Source organism: Prionailurus viverrinus, chromosome D3 (assembly GCF_022837055.1).
Source record: "Prionailurus viverrinus isolate Anna chromosome D3, UM_Priviv_1.0, whole genome shotgun sequence".
Classification (NCBI taxonomy): Eukaryota; Metazoa; Chordata; class Mammalia; order Carnivora; family Felidae; genus Prionailurus; species Prionailurus viverrinus.
Window position 1 is genome coordinate 47,094,930 of NC_062572.1, and position 15,365 is coordinate 47,110,294.

Sequence of the window (15,365 nt, forward strand, 5' to 3'; positions counted from 1 at the left end):
GAGGGCCTGCTCTGCCATGCTGGGGAACCCGACTTTATGCTAGGCAGGTCGACAGTTTAATATCACAGTTTTAAAACAAGGGCAGAATCTCCAAACCGTGGTACAGTTAGTAGTAGTCATTTCTCTGGTTGTATCATCATGATTATTGAAGGAAAAGATTACAAAAGTCAGTAAGTTCCGTATCTGATGTTTGTTGCTATTGTGTTAAAGAACGTTAGTTTTTTTTAACATCCTCCACTTGTTTCTCATTTTTTTAATCAGTAGTTGTCTTTGGCTAAAGTTATTTTCATATGCTAGGATAAGTACTTTTTTGAGGTTTTTTTCCTAATATTTTCCTAAGTGGCCTTTGATTGCATAAGAGCATAATGCAGAACTGTTTCCAGTAGTTTCTTTATAGCAGGAATGGAAGATAAGACTGATTATGTAATTGTTCCCTTAATTTATTCTCAGAACCTAACATGCTGCCAGCACATAAAAAACCTGACGATCGTAATGGCATCTGAATGTCTCTCTTGTGCACGGTTTCTGGCACTAGTGCTCTTGCATTGTTCACTGCAGAGTAGACAAGGGTGGTTTAAATGTGGCATGACTGTTGGCAGCACTGGGCCCCTAGACTCATGGCTCTGTCTGCTCTGTCTTGCCGTGCAGCCCCCAGCCAGGAGCTCTCAGCAGAGAAATGATGCGTGTGTGCGCCTTAGAGACTCTCGCCCGTGTCACACGCACTAACCTTCGGATGAGGAGAAAGCCATGTACTTGTGCTGTGCTGAGATTGCATTTTGCAAGGAGCACAGAACACCATCTGCCAGAGGAGGCGGCAGGAGTGTGCAAATATTGCTGTGAATTCCATGAATGCTTAATTGCTATGGTTTTTTTTTTTTAATTTAAGAGTGTTCGCATTTAGTTTGTTTGTTTGTTGTTTGTTCTTTTTTTTATTTTTATTTTTTAGAATAGTCCTTATCAGTGGCAGAAGATCCTTCTGTAGTATATTTTCAGTGCTGCCCTATCGTGACAGTGCCCAAGCAGGGTATGTATATGCATGCTTGCTTTATAGTTCTCTGGGTGAAAAGTTGTGACACCTTGTGCATAATGTGGCTACCCTTCCCATTCAAAGAACTTGCCTTGCCTTTGACACTGCAAATTCAGGACTTGTAAACTTGAAAGAAAAAAAGCTCCACTTTCTTTTCAGCCAGAAAGCTTCCTTGTTATTTGTGCGCACGCATGCGTGTGTGTGTGTGTGTGTGTGTGTGTGTGTGTGTGTGTGTGCGCGCGTGCACGCGCCCGTGCCAGTCCTCTCCATATTGCCTGCTGTTTCTAAATGTGCATTTTGTCACCTCTTCCAATACTGTAAAACGAGCAACATGGGGACCCACCCCATTCCTCAGGGCCATGTCAACTTTTGGAGAAAGGTAGGTGAGGTAAGGAATCATACAAACCATGTGGACATCCTGCCTCTTTGCATTTTGGGCTTGGGGCTGGGAACTGACCAGGAAGCCGGAGCAAATACCAAAGCAAAATGGTACCAGGAACAGCCCTATGCGATTCACCACAGGCCAAAGGAACGCTTACTTCTCTAGATCAACCAGTTCCTCCTTTCGCTCTGAAGAAAAGTAGGTAAGTGAGGCTTTGTCCTTGCAGAGCCTCTCCTCCTCATTCCCCATGCCGAACTCTGTGCTCATTTCCTCTGAGTCTTGACTGCTTTGTCCCTCACCTGTCACTGCATATTGTGTTTGAGGTCAGGGAGATGCTGATATGTAGGGTAGGACAGTTTACTGCATGGGATGCAGGAGCCTTGTGGGATGTTGGCCTCTATAAACTAAATGCTGGAAGTGCCCTCTAGACACTGTGACAACCACACCCTACCTGCTCATGACCACCACCCTGTGGGAGGGCAGTGTGGCCTTGGGGCAGATTCACCGTAGTCTGTCTTCCATGAGCTCTGCCGGTTGCTCCTGCTCATCATGGCTTTCCCTTTCCTACATAGACTTGTCAGACTTCTATCCGTTCAGTTCACTTCTATCCGTACTCTACACCATAAGCTTTGTGGGACAGAAAGTGGCACATTTTGTTCGTGGAATTGTGACTCAGTCATTTATTAGATGTGTCTGAAAGAGCAATGGTAATCTTACTGTTGATTGAGGACCTTATGCCAGTCCTTTTCACTCCCTGCATCCTTACAACAACCTTGCAAAAGTAGATGTTCATGGAAAAGACAGCAAATCCTTCGGCTCAGAGGTTCAGTGGCCACCTGGGTGTGGCCAGCAGGGCTGCCCACAGGAAACCTTGTGAGGAGGCCTGCTTTACCTTACCAACCTGTGGTCCCAGGTTCGGCTGCACCTGAGAGCAGGCTTATTCCTCATGGAGACTAGATTGTACCAGCTCACGGACCTATGTGTGACCCAGAAGGCAAGTTTGTTAAACTTATTATACAAGTAATGGCCCCAGGGCTCGGATTGTTGCAGTGTGACCAGCTTGTGAGCACATTTCCAGGGAGATCTGAATCAGCAGTGGAAGGCTGTCTAAATATTTCCCCTCACGGCGAGCTTAGATGGTCACTGTGGAGTTAGCCTTATTTCTCTGGGCTGCCCTTGCTAGCCTTTCTGATTGATGTATTCTTCCCTCAGCTATGTTGCATTCGTTCATTTATTGAGTGCTTACTATGTGACTAGGTACTGGGATAAACATAGTGAAACTTGTGCCTGGTTCCTGCCCCCTGGAACTTAAACCAAGGCACGTTGAAATTTCACACATAATTACTACTTCTAATTAAGGCTAAAGATACTCAGTCAGATGATTGCCAAGTCTTCCTGGCTGAGAACTCATTCAGTGTCTTTAACATAATCTGGCTTCTCTGTGCTTTCATCTTGGAACTGTTCATGTCTGTTTTCATTCTGGAATGGTGATCTTATTTCCAAATTCTGGGGCCCCCTCACTAGGGTACCGAAGTACTTACCCTGTTTTATAGATAGGACCACTGATCTTTAAGAGTTACAGTCTCAAACATCGACTTTGGGCCAGAATGGGAATTTGAACCCAACTCTGACCAGCTCTAGGACTTTCCCTGACTCACTCTGGCCAATGGGCAAAACAGGCTTCATAATCACAGAAACCCATCTCTGGAATGGAGCTTTTATGGTAACTGCCTCGCAGGGGTTAACTGAGGCTCCTGGGGCAACTGAGTACACAAGGTCCAGCACAGCACCTCACACAAAGAGGTAGGTGGGGCCCGCTTGTCAGGGTCTCCAAATTCTTAAACAGAATGTGGGAGGTCAGCATGGAGAACTTGGGAGACTTGTAGTTTTTTGCTTGGGCAAATTACTTGTCTCTGAGCCTCTGCTTGTTCTTCTGTAGAATGGGGATATCAAGTTACTACCTGTGTCATTACTTTGAAGATCATTGCATTTTATGCAGAACTCCTGGGAACACATTTAAATTTAAATTACCCAGGAAGAGATCACCCAAACTGTTTGACGTCCTTGTTGGAAATATGTGCCCCCCCCCCCCCATTTTAACACCTGGAGGAAATCCCAGCTAGTGTGCTGGGAAACGGGTGTCTGTCAGTGCCGCAGTCTCCTTGGCTGCTGCTGACAAGGCCCTGGATGTTTCAGGAAGATCTGTCATAGGGTTACTGGCAGATTCAGCTGTTCTGCCGGTTGGCCCAGATGAAGAAGCAGAGTGAGTTTGTGGGGTCACAGGACATAACCTTTTACATTTTAGATATGAATAAACTCTTTCAAACTTTATAGATGAGGAAATCAAAGTGCAGTAAGGTTAATTTTCTATAACAAAACACATAATCAGATCAATTACAATACCTAACAGAAAAGAGCATGCCTGTTTCTTTCTGCAGCACATTCTACTTAAATACTCACATGAGAAACTCTGCACACCATTCAAAATACTGTAATTTAGTGGTAAGGTGAAGAAGCGATTCTGCTTTTTAAATTTTTCGATGAGCAGACATCTTATTAGTGAATGCCACTTAAACTTAGGATTATTTTTCACTAATTATTGGGAAACCACTGTGCTCAAATAATAAAAGTATTTATGCTAGTAAATTATATGCATATATATTTTTACAGTGCTTTAGTTCATGCCTGTAGTAACTAATACCTTTCTGCTGTGGAAAATTCCTTTTATGCTAAGAGTTAACTCTGTGTGACTGGGACACAAATCATAGAATTTCAGGGCTGGAAAGGACTTCAGAGATGACCTGGCCTGGCCTCGCTGCTTCAGAGCTGGGACCCCTCGGGCATGGGGGTGGATGCCCAGCAGCACCAGCAGCACCAGAACCCTGTACTCCAGCCATCTTAACCTGCTGACCTTGTGGTTTCTAGCCGCCACATTTCTTTTGTGCTTCTGCACGTGGACTGAGCCACAGGCGCATGATTATGCCAGACACGCGTAAACCCCCACTGCTAAAAGGGATGATGTTCAGCTCCAACTTCATCACAAGGAAGTTTTAAAAACAGGAAACTCAGAAGTTCATCCAGTGTGTACTTGAACCTCTTTTACAAGGAAAGCATCTATCAGGATGGCCTTACCTCTTTCTGGTTTTGCTTTCTGGCTTCTCATGCTGCACTGGAGCTTCCCAAGTCTGGCTCTCATATCTTGGCTCGCCCTGCCTCCCACCCTGACCCCAAAGCTTTGTTCTTGGTTTTCAGCTGAACTGAGCACTTAACTTTGGGTCTTGACATCAGTTGATCAAAGCAGACAGGCCAGTCTTAGGAGAGGTTTTACCATTTATTCATTTACTTATTTGTTCACTCATGCATTTTTTCTACCCCTTGCGGGTGCAAGACCTTGATCGAGGCTGGGAGGGTGTAGGATGAGGAAGACCCACTCTCTAGGAGCTTATTATTGAGCCAGGAAGCCAGACATGTAAACAACCAATCCAGGACAGCTGGGGAGCCACAAAGAGGTGCTACAGAGTGCTTTAACTTCCCCCAAATCTTTATCAAGATCCACATTTACATTGAGTCTACTATCAACAGTAAAAAGCCAAGAGTTTGTTATGTGAGTTTCCTTCCCCTTCCCAATACATTACCATCCCTGCCTGTCTCCTGGGTAGAGATTCAGGCAATCCTGCTGCATAGCAGAATTCACTCCTTCACAGAACATGCTGTTTGCCAGGCACACTGTTCTAAGCAGTAGGGATACAGTGGTGCACAGGAAAATGTGTCTTTCCTCGTTACCCTCTAACGGTAGGAGACACAAGGTAGTAAAGACACTGACCATCAGACACAAGAGCAAACAACGAAATGAGTCCTAAGCAGTGTGCAGCTGGAGCATAGAGGAGGGAGTTCAGTGAATTCAGACGGAGGGATCACGGAATGCTCCCCAGAGTTGGCAGCTCTTCATCAAGACATAGAAGCGTGAGGTCTTAGAGAAGTGGGGAAGGACATTCCAGCCTCACCATTGACTTCCGAGGATGTTAGAAGATGGTCTGGCCCCTTAGGAACTTTGGGGGATGTGGTGGGGAGTCTCTGTGATGCTTGGCTTGTTGAAAGAATTTGGTAAAGCCCCAACCAAGTGGGAATCCTGTTGCTGACCAACAGCTAAGTGGTTAGACCTAGGTAGTAAGGGGAAGGGGGTAGGGACAGAAGTGAGCTGTCCTGGGATGTCACTGCCACAGGCCCATCACTCAGCCGCTCCAGGTCTCAGTACAACATGGACGTTTGACCAGACTTTCCAAGGTCCTGCATACGTTGTCATCCTTGTCGATTTTGCTAATGTGGAAGCTGGAAGTCTGGTCGAACGAGGAGTTTATGAATGAGGTGTGCCATTCACACTTCCCATCCACTAGTGATCAGGTGCTTCTGGAGTTCCCCTCTGAATAATTCTCCATTCAATTTTTTTTTAATTTGAGATTTTTTTAAAAAGTGCAGGTCTGGTGACTTTGCGGTTTTATTTGGTACATGGTTTCCTGGTGTAGGCTACAAGGACAGGGGCTTAATCATCCCAGGGTTGAGAACGGTGTGAAATGTTTAGGATCACTTTGCGTGCCACCAGATTTATACTTCCAAGCTGACAATAGGACCACTCACTGTGATTTTTAGAGCTTCTGCTTAACGCGGACTGCCCTGGTTATTTAGCAGCTGCCGTACTCTTCAAGCTGTTTTCCCTGCTTTGATGTATAGCTAAAGGTATTTGAGAAAAGAGCCTATTTTCTTAGGAAGAGCTGATAAGGTCAAGCATTTGTGTGAACAAGATGGAGAAAGTAATGTGAGCTGAAGCAAAGTCATGCTTCCAGTATCCCAGGCACTGTGCTGAGTGCCATCACACATCTGCTCATTGAATCTTTGCGACAGCCTCGTCAGGTGGGTTCTGGGGTTATCAGTTTGCAGTTACAAGGTTGGGGAAGAGATTGGCCTAGCAGCAGTGCCAAGAGGTAAGAGGGAGGGCAGACAGGCTGCAGGCTCCGTGAGGTGCTGTGTTCTCTGCTTTGGGACAAACAGACCCCATAGGTGCAGGTCCCAAAGCACTGACACACAGCTGAGAGCCAAGTGTGTTTTTCTTCACTGTTGTGGCTTGGGGCCGCACTTGCTGGCCCGGAACTAGTGACAAGTGGGCGACACTGGCTGTCTAGTGTGTATCTGGGTGATGGTGGAGGTCTGTGTATGTGCCACAGGAGAGCCACCTCCTGGGGACGCAGTGGTCTTCGTGCTGGTGGGTGGTGACCTTCCGAAGGCTTTAGAGGTTGCCAGTTTACGCCGCAGCCTGGCTCCTCCAAGGCCAAGCCCCCAGCATCTTTGGGTGGAGCCTTGGGTGAAAATAATCTGTATAATTCCCCTCATCTGAGTGTTCGTCCACTGTAGAGTAGGAATGCCCGTGGAGAGTGGGGGGGTCACGTAATGCAGGTGTTGACATGGTGCGGACACCCTGGCTGTCTGTGGGCATCACTAGGTCATGACCCTGAGTGCTACTTGCTTATATCTCCCCAGTAGCTACCCAGCCACGGCCAGGTCACCCCACAAACACCACCGCCGAAGCAATTTAGGGGCTGGTGAGGGTCTTCCTCCTGTCTATATCCTGTGTGGAAAATGCCTCTCTTTGAGAAAGTATGCTAAGTAGTTACAGTCGAGGACTGTATCACAGCACCAAACATGTCCTTGCAAAAGGGTTGGTGACGACGCTTTTTAAAAATGAAAAGCGTTTTGCTTTCTTACTAATCTCTTTTATTGCTTAAAATACCATTTGATTTACAGAGTTTGTTCACGTACAACACTTGAGGAAATCCTCTGTTAGATAAACAAAGCGCTCCTAATAACTGTCCTTTGTTCCTGCTCTTCTGGTTTAAGAATTCAGAGTCTTGCCTGTCTCATCAACTCACAGTGGCTCTGATGGGCACGGAGGGGTGGAGTGCAGGGTGGGGTACACTCTGACAACAGGATCCTCACTGACTGTTGTGGGAAGGCCGTGGATTGGGGGGAGGGGGCATTCAGAGAATGTTCCAGAAAGACAGAGAAACCAGTAACAACACCCAAGAGCAGCCCAGTAGGAGGCAGTGCGGCTGGGACAGACATGCAGCCACACTCTGGGCTTCTTTCTGTAAAAACCCTGCTGTTTATGCCTCCACCTACACTTGCCAGAAGTTCTGATCCCCACCCCCACTCAATGTTATTTCCGCCTCCAGCCTCCACATGAGGGCTTCTGCTCCGTAGAGCCTCTGCTGCCTGCGAGAGTCTGGGAAATGGAGTGTTTGGCCTTCCGGGGTACTGCGGGCCAGTTGGTGATCTCTGCCGTAGTGGCTCACTGAAGAACCACCTGTGGCCAAACTGAACCTGTGGAGGCCACCAAAGGACTCCAGCCCTAACCCGGTCTCAGCCCCAGGAGGGAACCCTCGGGGAAGTTAAGGGGTCCCTCCCCCTCACCCAAACATGCTTCACTGAAAGAAGATGTTCTCAGTGTTTTCAAACAGGCATGTAATTTGTAAAGAGATAGAGGAAAATGGCAAAAGGACCAAAAAGACTTTTGCATTTACCCAGATACTTAACCCATTCCAGCGTTCCTTCTTTCCCAAAGTTCTAAACTTTCCATTGGATATCTTTTCATTTCATCTTGAAGAAATTGCTCTTCCTGTACTATTTCTTGTAGTACAGATCCATTGCTTCCAGTTTTCTTTTATCTGAAGATGTCTCTTTCACCTTCATTTTGTTTTTTGTTTTTTTTTTTTTTCAATTTAATGAGAAGACCATGTCTAATCAGACTCCATACATGTCCACCCCGCAGGTGGAAGCAGCCTCCCAGCCCTGGGCCCCAGCCTCCCATTCCCTTCCCCACCCCTTCAGTTCTTGCCATCACCGCTGCTGGCTCCTGACCCCAGCCTTCATCTGTGATTATCATTCAGCTGAGAAAAACCCAACCATAGATATGTGGGAGCCCTTGCACCCTGGACGGTTCTACTCTTGTCTACTTGTCATTTTTCTGACTCAAAGCTTATCACCCCTGCTTAAAAGCCTCTCAGGATTTTATAGACTAGTCGGCAGATAGAGGGCCTTGGGCTGGCCTCAGTTCTCCTGTCTAACCCTTCTTCCCATGGCCTCTCTTGGCCGTAGCGAGATGTGCCTGGCTGCGTGTCAGGTTCTTCTTGCTTTTGGGGCTTTTATATATTTGGTGCAAAGTTCGAAAGACTTCCTGCCCCTCACCCCATTTAAGCTTCTTACTGAGATGGAACTCAGATCTCCCCTCCAAGCAGCTTTCTCAGGCCACCCTCACGGTCTTCCTAATGCCCCATCTCAAAGCCCTGCTGAGAGCCCACTTGTGTTCCATGGTACCTATAGGCCTGTCATAGCACTTAACAAATATATTTTAACTCCTTTGTAATTTGTCCTCATCCTGCTTGAAGGTGTGGGTTGTGTCTTAGTTCTCAAGGCCTCTCTAGCACTTCAGTGTGCATAGTAGACACTCTGTAATTGTTGAATGAATAAGTAAAAACAGTATGTCTGAGGACTGTGTCTCTGGGCTTTTGAGAATGGCTAATTTTATGAATGTATCGTTGTGCCAAAAAACGATGGCCAGATTGGCTGCTTCAACAGGAGCAAGTACTCCCTGGAGTCCTCACCCTGGCACCCCATCCCTGTTGGCAACTTGATAGAAATGGTGGTGCTGGATGGGCAAGGAGAAGGAGGGGCCTGGAAGGTGCCAACAAGGATGATCTGTCATGGACCTCTGGGCCCTGCTTTTCTGCAGGTGATGATCACATCCACAATGAAAGTTGCTAAGCCTACAGTGACAAAAGAGGTGTCAGGATACAGGTGCTAAGCCCCAACTAGGTTCCCTCACCTGACCTACCCGGCCAGGTGACTCCTCCACATGGTAGCCTCGCAGTTTGGGCAGTTCTTATTGGCTTCACCAACACCATGGATCACTCCTGCTGTGCTGCTTGAGTTGCTCACAAATACTCAACACTCTGAATATTAAACCCAAGAATGCCAAGGGCCTTTTGCTGATGTCCCACCTGGTCTGCCCAAGCCCCATCAGAGTTCCCTGGCTTTTAGCTGGCTTGCTTATCTAGCCCGTGATCAACATGTGATTTTCCTTTTGTGTTTACTGCTCTTGCTTAAAGCTTAAACCAAGGACATCTTTGGTTTGACTTTTGCATAGAGTTAGAAGGAGGTGGTTTTCCCTGGCCCAGTACTCCCAGGCAGTGGGGAGCTTCCTCTTGTCTCTGGAGCCCCTTTCCATGTCAGGTAAAGTGAAGCTCTTGCCTTGGTCCTTCTCCCCACCACCCACCCACACTTTCGCACGTGCGCGCACACACACACACACACACACACACTCTGGTCCTCACTGTCCGGCCTTTTCTGGGGACCAGCATGGCCATGTCTAATCAAGTGCACGCGTTAGGAAGATGTCAGGATTTGCTGGCATGCTTAGATTGAAGACTGGTTACAGGCTGCACTAACTCCTTTCAGGTAAACTGCATTTGAGTTCCATTAATCATGAATAGGGGTGGATTTTTACTCATAACAGCAGGCCTACAGGCTGAGTTTGGTGAGCAAAAACCACTTGTAAGGGTGTAGAAGCCCTTTCTGGTCATAAGGGTGTTGCCTCTTCTCTGGGTGTCCCCAGGCTAACTCACCAAAGGATACCTGACACCAGGTAATGCCTTTTCTCAGAATTCAATGGCAAGGAGCACCCTTAAACTCCAAAGATGTACCTTCAGAGCTAGAAGGAACTTGGAGACTGTTCAGTCCTGTGGTTTTCAGACATTTTGCTGAAGAAACCGCTCCTCCAATACAAGTTTACACAAAATGCCAATCAATAGCTAACCACAGAGTTACTCCAGAAGAGTGGGTGAGAATGAGAATCCCACTCACTTTTACTCTGTGCTTCAAGGTCCCATTAGGAAAACCACAGTCCTTATCTAACATCCCTGCCTTTGGTGCCGGTGGGCATCTGAAGCCAGGGAGCATAGGTTGTGTTTGATGGAGATGCGGTCAGGTGGAATCCTCGGTCCCTGCAAATTAACTTGCTTTGCTGATCCCAGGCTTCCTGATCTGTAAAAGTGGCTATGATGTCAGCTTTAGAGTTTTGAGAGTATTAAATGAAATATTACATATGAAAGCTCTGAGCACCCTGCCAGGCTGTAGTAGATACTCATTAAATGTTCACTTTGGTTCTGTTCTGTCCAGTCACAGAGCTATTTCATTGTTCTTCCTAAATCTGCCCCAACACAGCAAATCTCAGTCCGATTCATGATGAGTTCATCAGCGTTTTGTTTCTACGAACATAAGGGATTCATCTTCAGATCTGCTTTCATTTGGTCTTTAAATTGTTTTCCTCGGTGGTTAACTGCTTATTTTTTAAAAATCTAGAATGTATGTAAAAATAAAAGGAAGGTAAAAATTATTGAGCCTTAGCTCCTAAACAAAACCTTCATTAACATTTTGGTTTATTTCCTTCCAGTCTTTTTTTTTCTTTCTTTCTTATCCCCTAGTGCATGTGCTTGTATGGAATATGAAGAGCTGATTGTTTTGTTCTGATCTTCCCGGTGGGAAGAAGCTTTGCCACATCCCACCTTTCAGAACAAGCTATCAGAAGCTGGTCACTGAGAAGAGGAACAGATGTTGCGCGTCTTTTTCACTATAACTGTAACATCAAACCTTCCCATAGCTGTAAACACCCTTCTCAGATTAAGCTTGTAAATTATACTATTTTCTGGGAACAGTCCCAGCCCTAAACCAGCTCTTCTTCTTTGAATCAACAGTTTGCCAAGGCCCGACTGAGTCTTTTTGCCTTTTATCCACATGAGTCACTGCCTTCTCTTTTCGTGTGGATCTGTGGTTTGGCTTGGCAACCTTTTGCTTACAAAATGAATTGCAAGCAAGTTTCCCGACTCTGAAGCAGGCAGACCCCACTTGATAAACCACTCGTCCATATCTCTACCTAAGACCACTGCCCCTCCATTTGTGCCACCAGCCCTGTCCCCTGGACTGCTTTGCCATCACCATGGGGCCAGGAGCTGCAAAGGAATTTATGGGTTCAGAAGTAGAAAGCAGGAGGGGTGCCTGGGCGGCTCAGTAGGTTAAGCTTCCAACTTTGGCTCAGGTCATGATCTTGCGGTTGGTGAGTTCGAGCCCCGCATCGGGCTCTGTGCTGACAGCTCAGAGCTTGGAGCCTGCTTTGGATTCTGTGTTTCTCTCTCTCTCTCTCTCTCTCTCTCTCTCTCTCTCTCTCTCTCTCTCTCTCTCTCTGCCCCTGCTCTCACACAAAATAAACATTAAAAAAATTTTTTTTTTAAATGAAGTAGAAAGCAGGAGAGACTGTGAAAGACTGGAACAGCTTAGGAGTAAGGATCCTGGGGTCCTGAGAAGGAAAAGGAGGTTCACAGAGAGAGGTAGAAAGAATGAAACTTGACCCCCTTTACAATGTCACTGAAGGTTAGTCCCAAATGAGGAAACCAAGAGGGAGACAGCTTTTTCGTATTTCTTCACCCTCTTTCACCCTCTGACCTGTTGCTCCTACAACCAGAGTTCTTGCTCTTACTATGGGGCTAGTTTGGTGACATTAGAGGCTAAAAGAGCATTGTGTGGGCAATCTCCATTTGTAACATCATGTCCGTGGGAAAATACATTCCAAGTTCCAGACGGCCAACTCAAAGGCTTTGGAACACAATCCATTGGTGAGTGAGAGACTACAGGCATTGTATTGGGGGCCAGTGCCAGGACTATCTCTGTATATGAGGACTGACACAAATGCCCAGATGCACTTTATTTCCTGAAACATACAGACATCATTAGGTATTTCTGTATGTACAGATCTGATCAGGAGGTAGCAGTGAATCCAGTTAACTTGTGACTCAGGGTTATGTAAAATAATCAAAATAGATGATTCCAGCTTGATGATGATGTGTGTAGGAACGGACCCATTCATATAACCAGACCTGATTGAATGATAATCTCTGGATTCTCCTACAGATGTATCTGAGACCATGTGATAAAGCAAATGGCTTCCCAGTGGAGCACAAGGTATCTCTGGGAGCATGTTTTAAAATAGCAGTGCCCACGTGATATTTGCTTATGTCCTTAGCTTTTGTCATGGGGACATTTCAGATGAGGTCATCTTCTTGGGTCTGTTTCCTGAGCGTTGATTGTTTTGTGACATACAAAACCACTTCTTCTGAGAGAGGGCCTCCAAGCCTAAAAGCCTCCTCCCTGGCTCTGGCCTATCCCCCTCCTTCCTCCCTACCCAGTTTCCCCCAGAACATCTCTTTTCATTGTGGAAAATTACACACTCACAAATTGTGTTTCTTTGCTCACACCAACCATATTCCCACACAGAGACATATTCTGGAATGAGCTCATGGATGAATCATGCCGTTATCCGGCTGTTTATAGGAGCTGCCATTAGACAAAGATTTTGGTGTAAGCTACATTAAGGCCCCTTCATTGTCTGCCAGTTACCCTTGGGGTATGGCTTATCGGTGAAGTGCTGAGTGTGAGGGGCAGGACTTGTAGACTAAAAGCTGCTTTGATTTCACTTTTTCCTGTCAGCCCTGGGCTTTGTTCCATTGACTCTGAACTATGGTGGTGTAACGTTCAGCTCTGCTACAAGTAAGCAGACTCAATCCAAGATGGCAGCTGTATTTTATCTGAAGAGGTGAGAAATAGGATTTCTTAAAAGATGATAAATGTTTTTATATCAGAGGGTTCCAGCGGATGCATAATCTCTTAATGAAAATTAGCTCACAAGTGGTATTTCTTAATCCAGCTTTCAAGCTTTACTCTCTGCAGCAAATCTCTCTCTTTTTTAAAAGGATCTGGAAATCCTATTAATATTTAATTGGTTTTTAAATTATTTATGCATCAAAGTGTTCAACCTGTTGTTGTTCCTTAAAGAGCGAGTGCCCAGTGGTGCTTCTGTCTGGCATTACAAGGTCTCGAGTTTAGAGCGCCATTAGAGAAACGATCACAAGTGGAGGTTGGGCCATCTTGGAAGCTGGAAGCCCTGGAAGCTAGTTAATTGGATTACGCACACATTTCCACTTCCCAGGTGTTAAGTATTTAAATCATATCTTTTTTTATTAGGAGTAATATTGGTTTGCTAATCACATGCTCCTTTAGGAAAGGGCCTTAACCTTGAACTTCTTGTTACCTAACAAGGAATCTTGTTTGACCAGTTGCGTGCATTACTGCTTCGTGAGCATCGGTAATGGGAGATCATTTTACCTGTTACACGGGATGAAATCAGGACTTGGGACATTGTGAGGTTAATAACAACCTAGGTAATCCCCTTTGGGCACCAGGATATCTAGATTGGCCATCTGCTCTGACCAGATGATTCCACAACTGCAAAATCACACTCATCCACTCTTTGCTGTGGGAGCCAAAACAGAGACAGGTCCAGGGGGTTTCCAACCACGAAGTCATAGGCTTTCAAGGAGAGCTACATTAAAAGAATTATGGGGCCATCCTGTGAAGAATAGGGCTCCACTCCACAAAGAACCAACCTATATTTCTGCCCCTTGCTGAAGGGTAGAACTGTTGCCTGGCTGTCTCCCCAAATGCATTTTCATCTTCTGTTTTCATCCCCTCCCCCATCTTCTGTGAGCCCCTGCCCTGTCCCCCCTTAAACCACCTCCCATCCACCCCCAGTGGCCAGACTTTGTAAGAAAACCTTTGTGCTGGGTTTTCAAAGTGTTGTCTGTTGCCTACAGCCTCTGCAAAAGAAACTTGAATGGATGAGAAATGAGCTCTTACAGCTAAGTAGGTCTGAGCTGTAGCGTCACCCAGGCCTGTGGAAGAGAAGGAAACAGACCCTTGCATTGTCCGTGGTTCCTCACCGCTGGCTCTGTTAGTGCGTCTGTCCAAATGAGATCCTTTCCTATGACCTAACCATGTTCATCTCTGAATGCAAGCTACAGCATTTAAACCTTAATGCACACAATTTTGGATAGTATCCATATAGGGTATTTGAACTTGTCTCTATTCCATTTTTAGAAGGAGGTGGAACATAAGTAAATTAATATTTGGACTCTGGATGTATCTGGGAAAAATAATCTTCTAGGCTTTTCAAAGAAACTGGAAAGTCCAACTTCAGTTTGCTTTTAATTACTTACAGCTGCAGCTCCGTGTTAATTCAGTTCTGTCTCCTGGTACTGGAGGGTTCATGCTGGCTTTTGAGCCAGACTGTTTTCATACACCATTTTAATGAGAATTTAGAACAATGATCTTAGAAAACATCAAGATTTTATCACTACTCCCCTAGGACTTTTGCCTAATTCTTTTTCACTGGAGTTTTTTACAGATTTTTTTTGGATGAACCAGCAACACTGTTCAGAGTTCCTTTTACAGAAAGGCAACTCTTCCTGGCTCCCCAAACAGTGGGGCTTCCTGGGTCATAGGTCTCTCATTTGCTTCACGCTCACATGTGAGTCCTGAGCAGTTACTTTGTCTGTAAATTAGGTGGCACGATGTGAAATCGCTATGTACGTGGGTCGAAACGGGCAAGCAACAGCATTTTTGTATGGCTCATGTTAATACGAGATTTCAGCAACTCTTACAAGAGCACTTAGCTAAGGAACCTAGAGAAGTTTGTCAGCCTCTTTGTGAAAGCCGTCTTTTCAGTTGCCACGAGTCTTACTATATAGAAATTCAAAAGCCAGTAAAAGAAACCAACATATTGAAATCGCTTACACGAGATGTGGATGTCATGTTCCATGGACATGCCACTATGCAAGCAGATGTGTGCACAAGTGTGCTTCTAATTCAGTTCCACCAAAGTGGCAGTCCTGAAGTTAGCGACAACCTCATCTTGAACCTGAGCCAGAAAAAAATGGGAAAGCATGCCCTCAACCGCTGCCGTGAAGCTATCAATTTTCTGGAGCGGTTGTGATATTTATTACCATGTGGGTGAAGTTTTGA

The 15,365-nt window shown here is 45.8% G+C and overlaps 1 protein-coding gene across 3 annotated transcripts in view; it reads left to right on the forward strand.

Annotated features, from left to right (window-relative positions):
- Positions 1-15,365, forward strand: part of CABLES1 (Cdk5 and Abl enzyme substrate 1) — a 113,682-nt gene that overhangs the window by 70,741 nt on the left and 27,576 nt on the right. For 2 of the 3 annotated variants that reach the window (XM_047827373.1, XM_047827375.1), the window contains one exon: positions 947-1,024. The exons of the other annotated variant lie outside the window; for it this stretch is intronic. In XM_047827373.1, the coding sequence (XP_047683329.1) occupies positions 947-1,024 (78 nt within the window). The remainder of the gene's footprint in view (positions 1-946; positions 1,025-15,365) is intronic. 3 annotated transcript variants of the gene reach the window in all.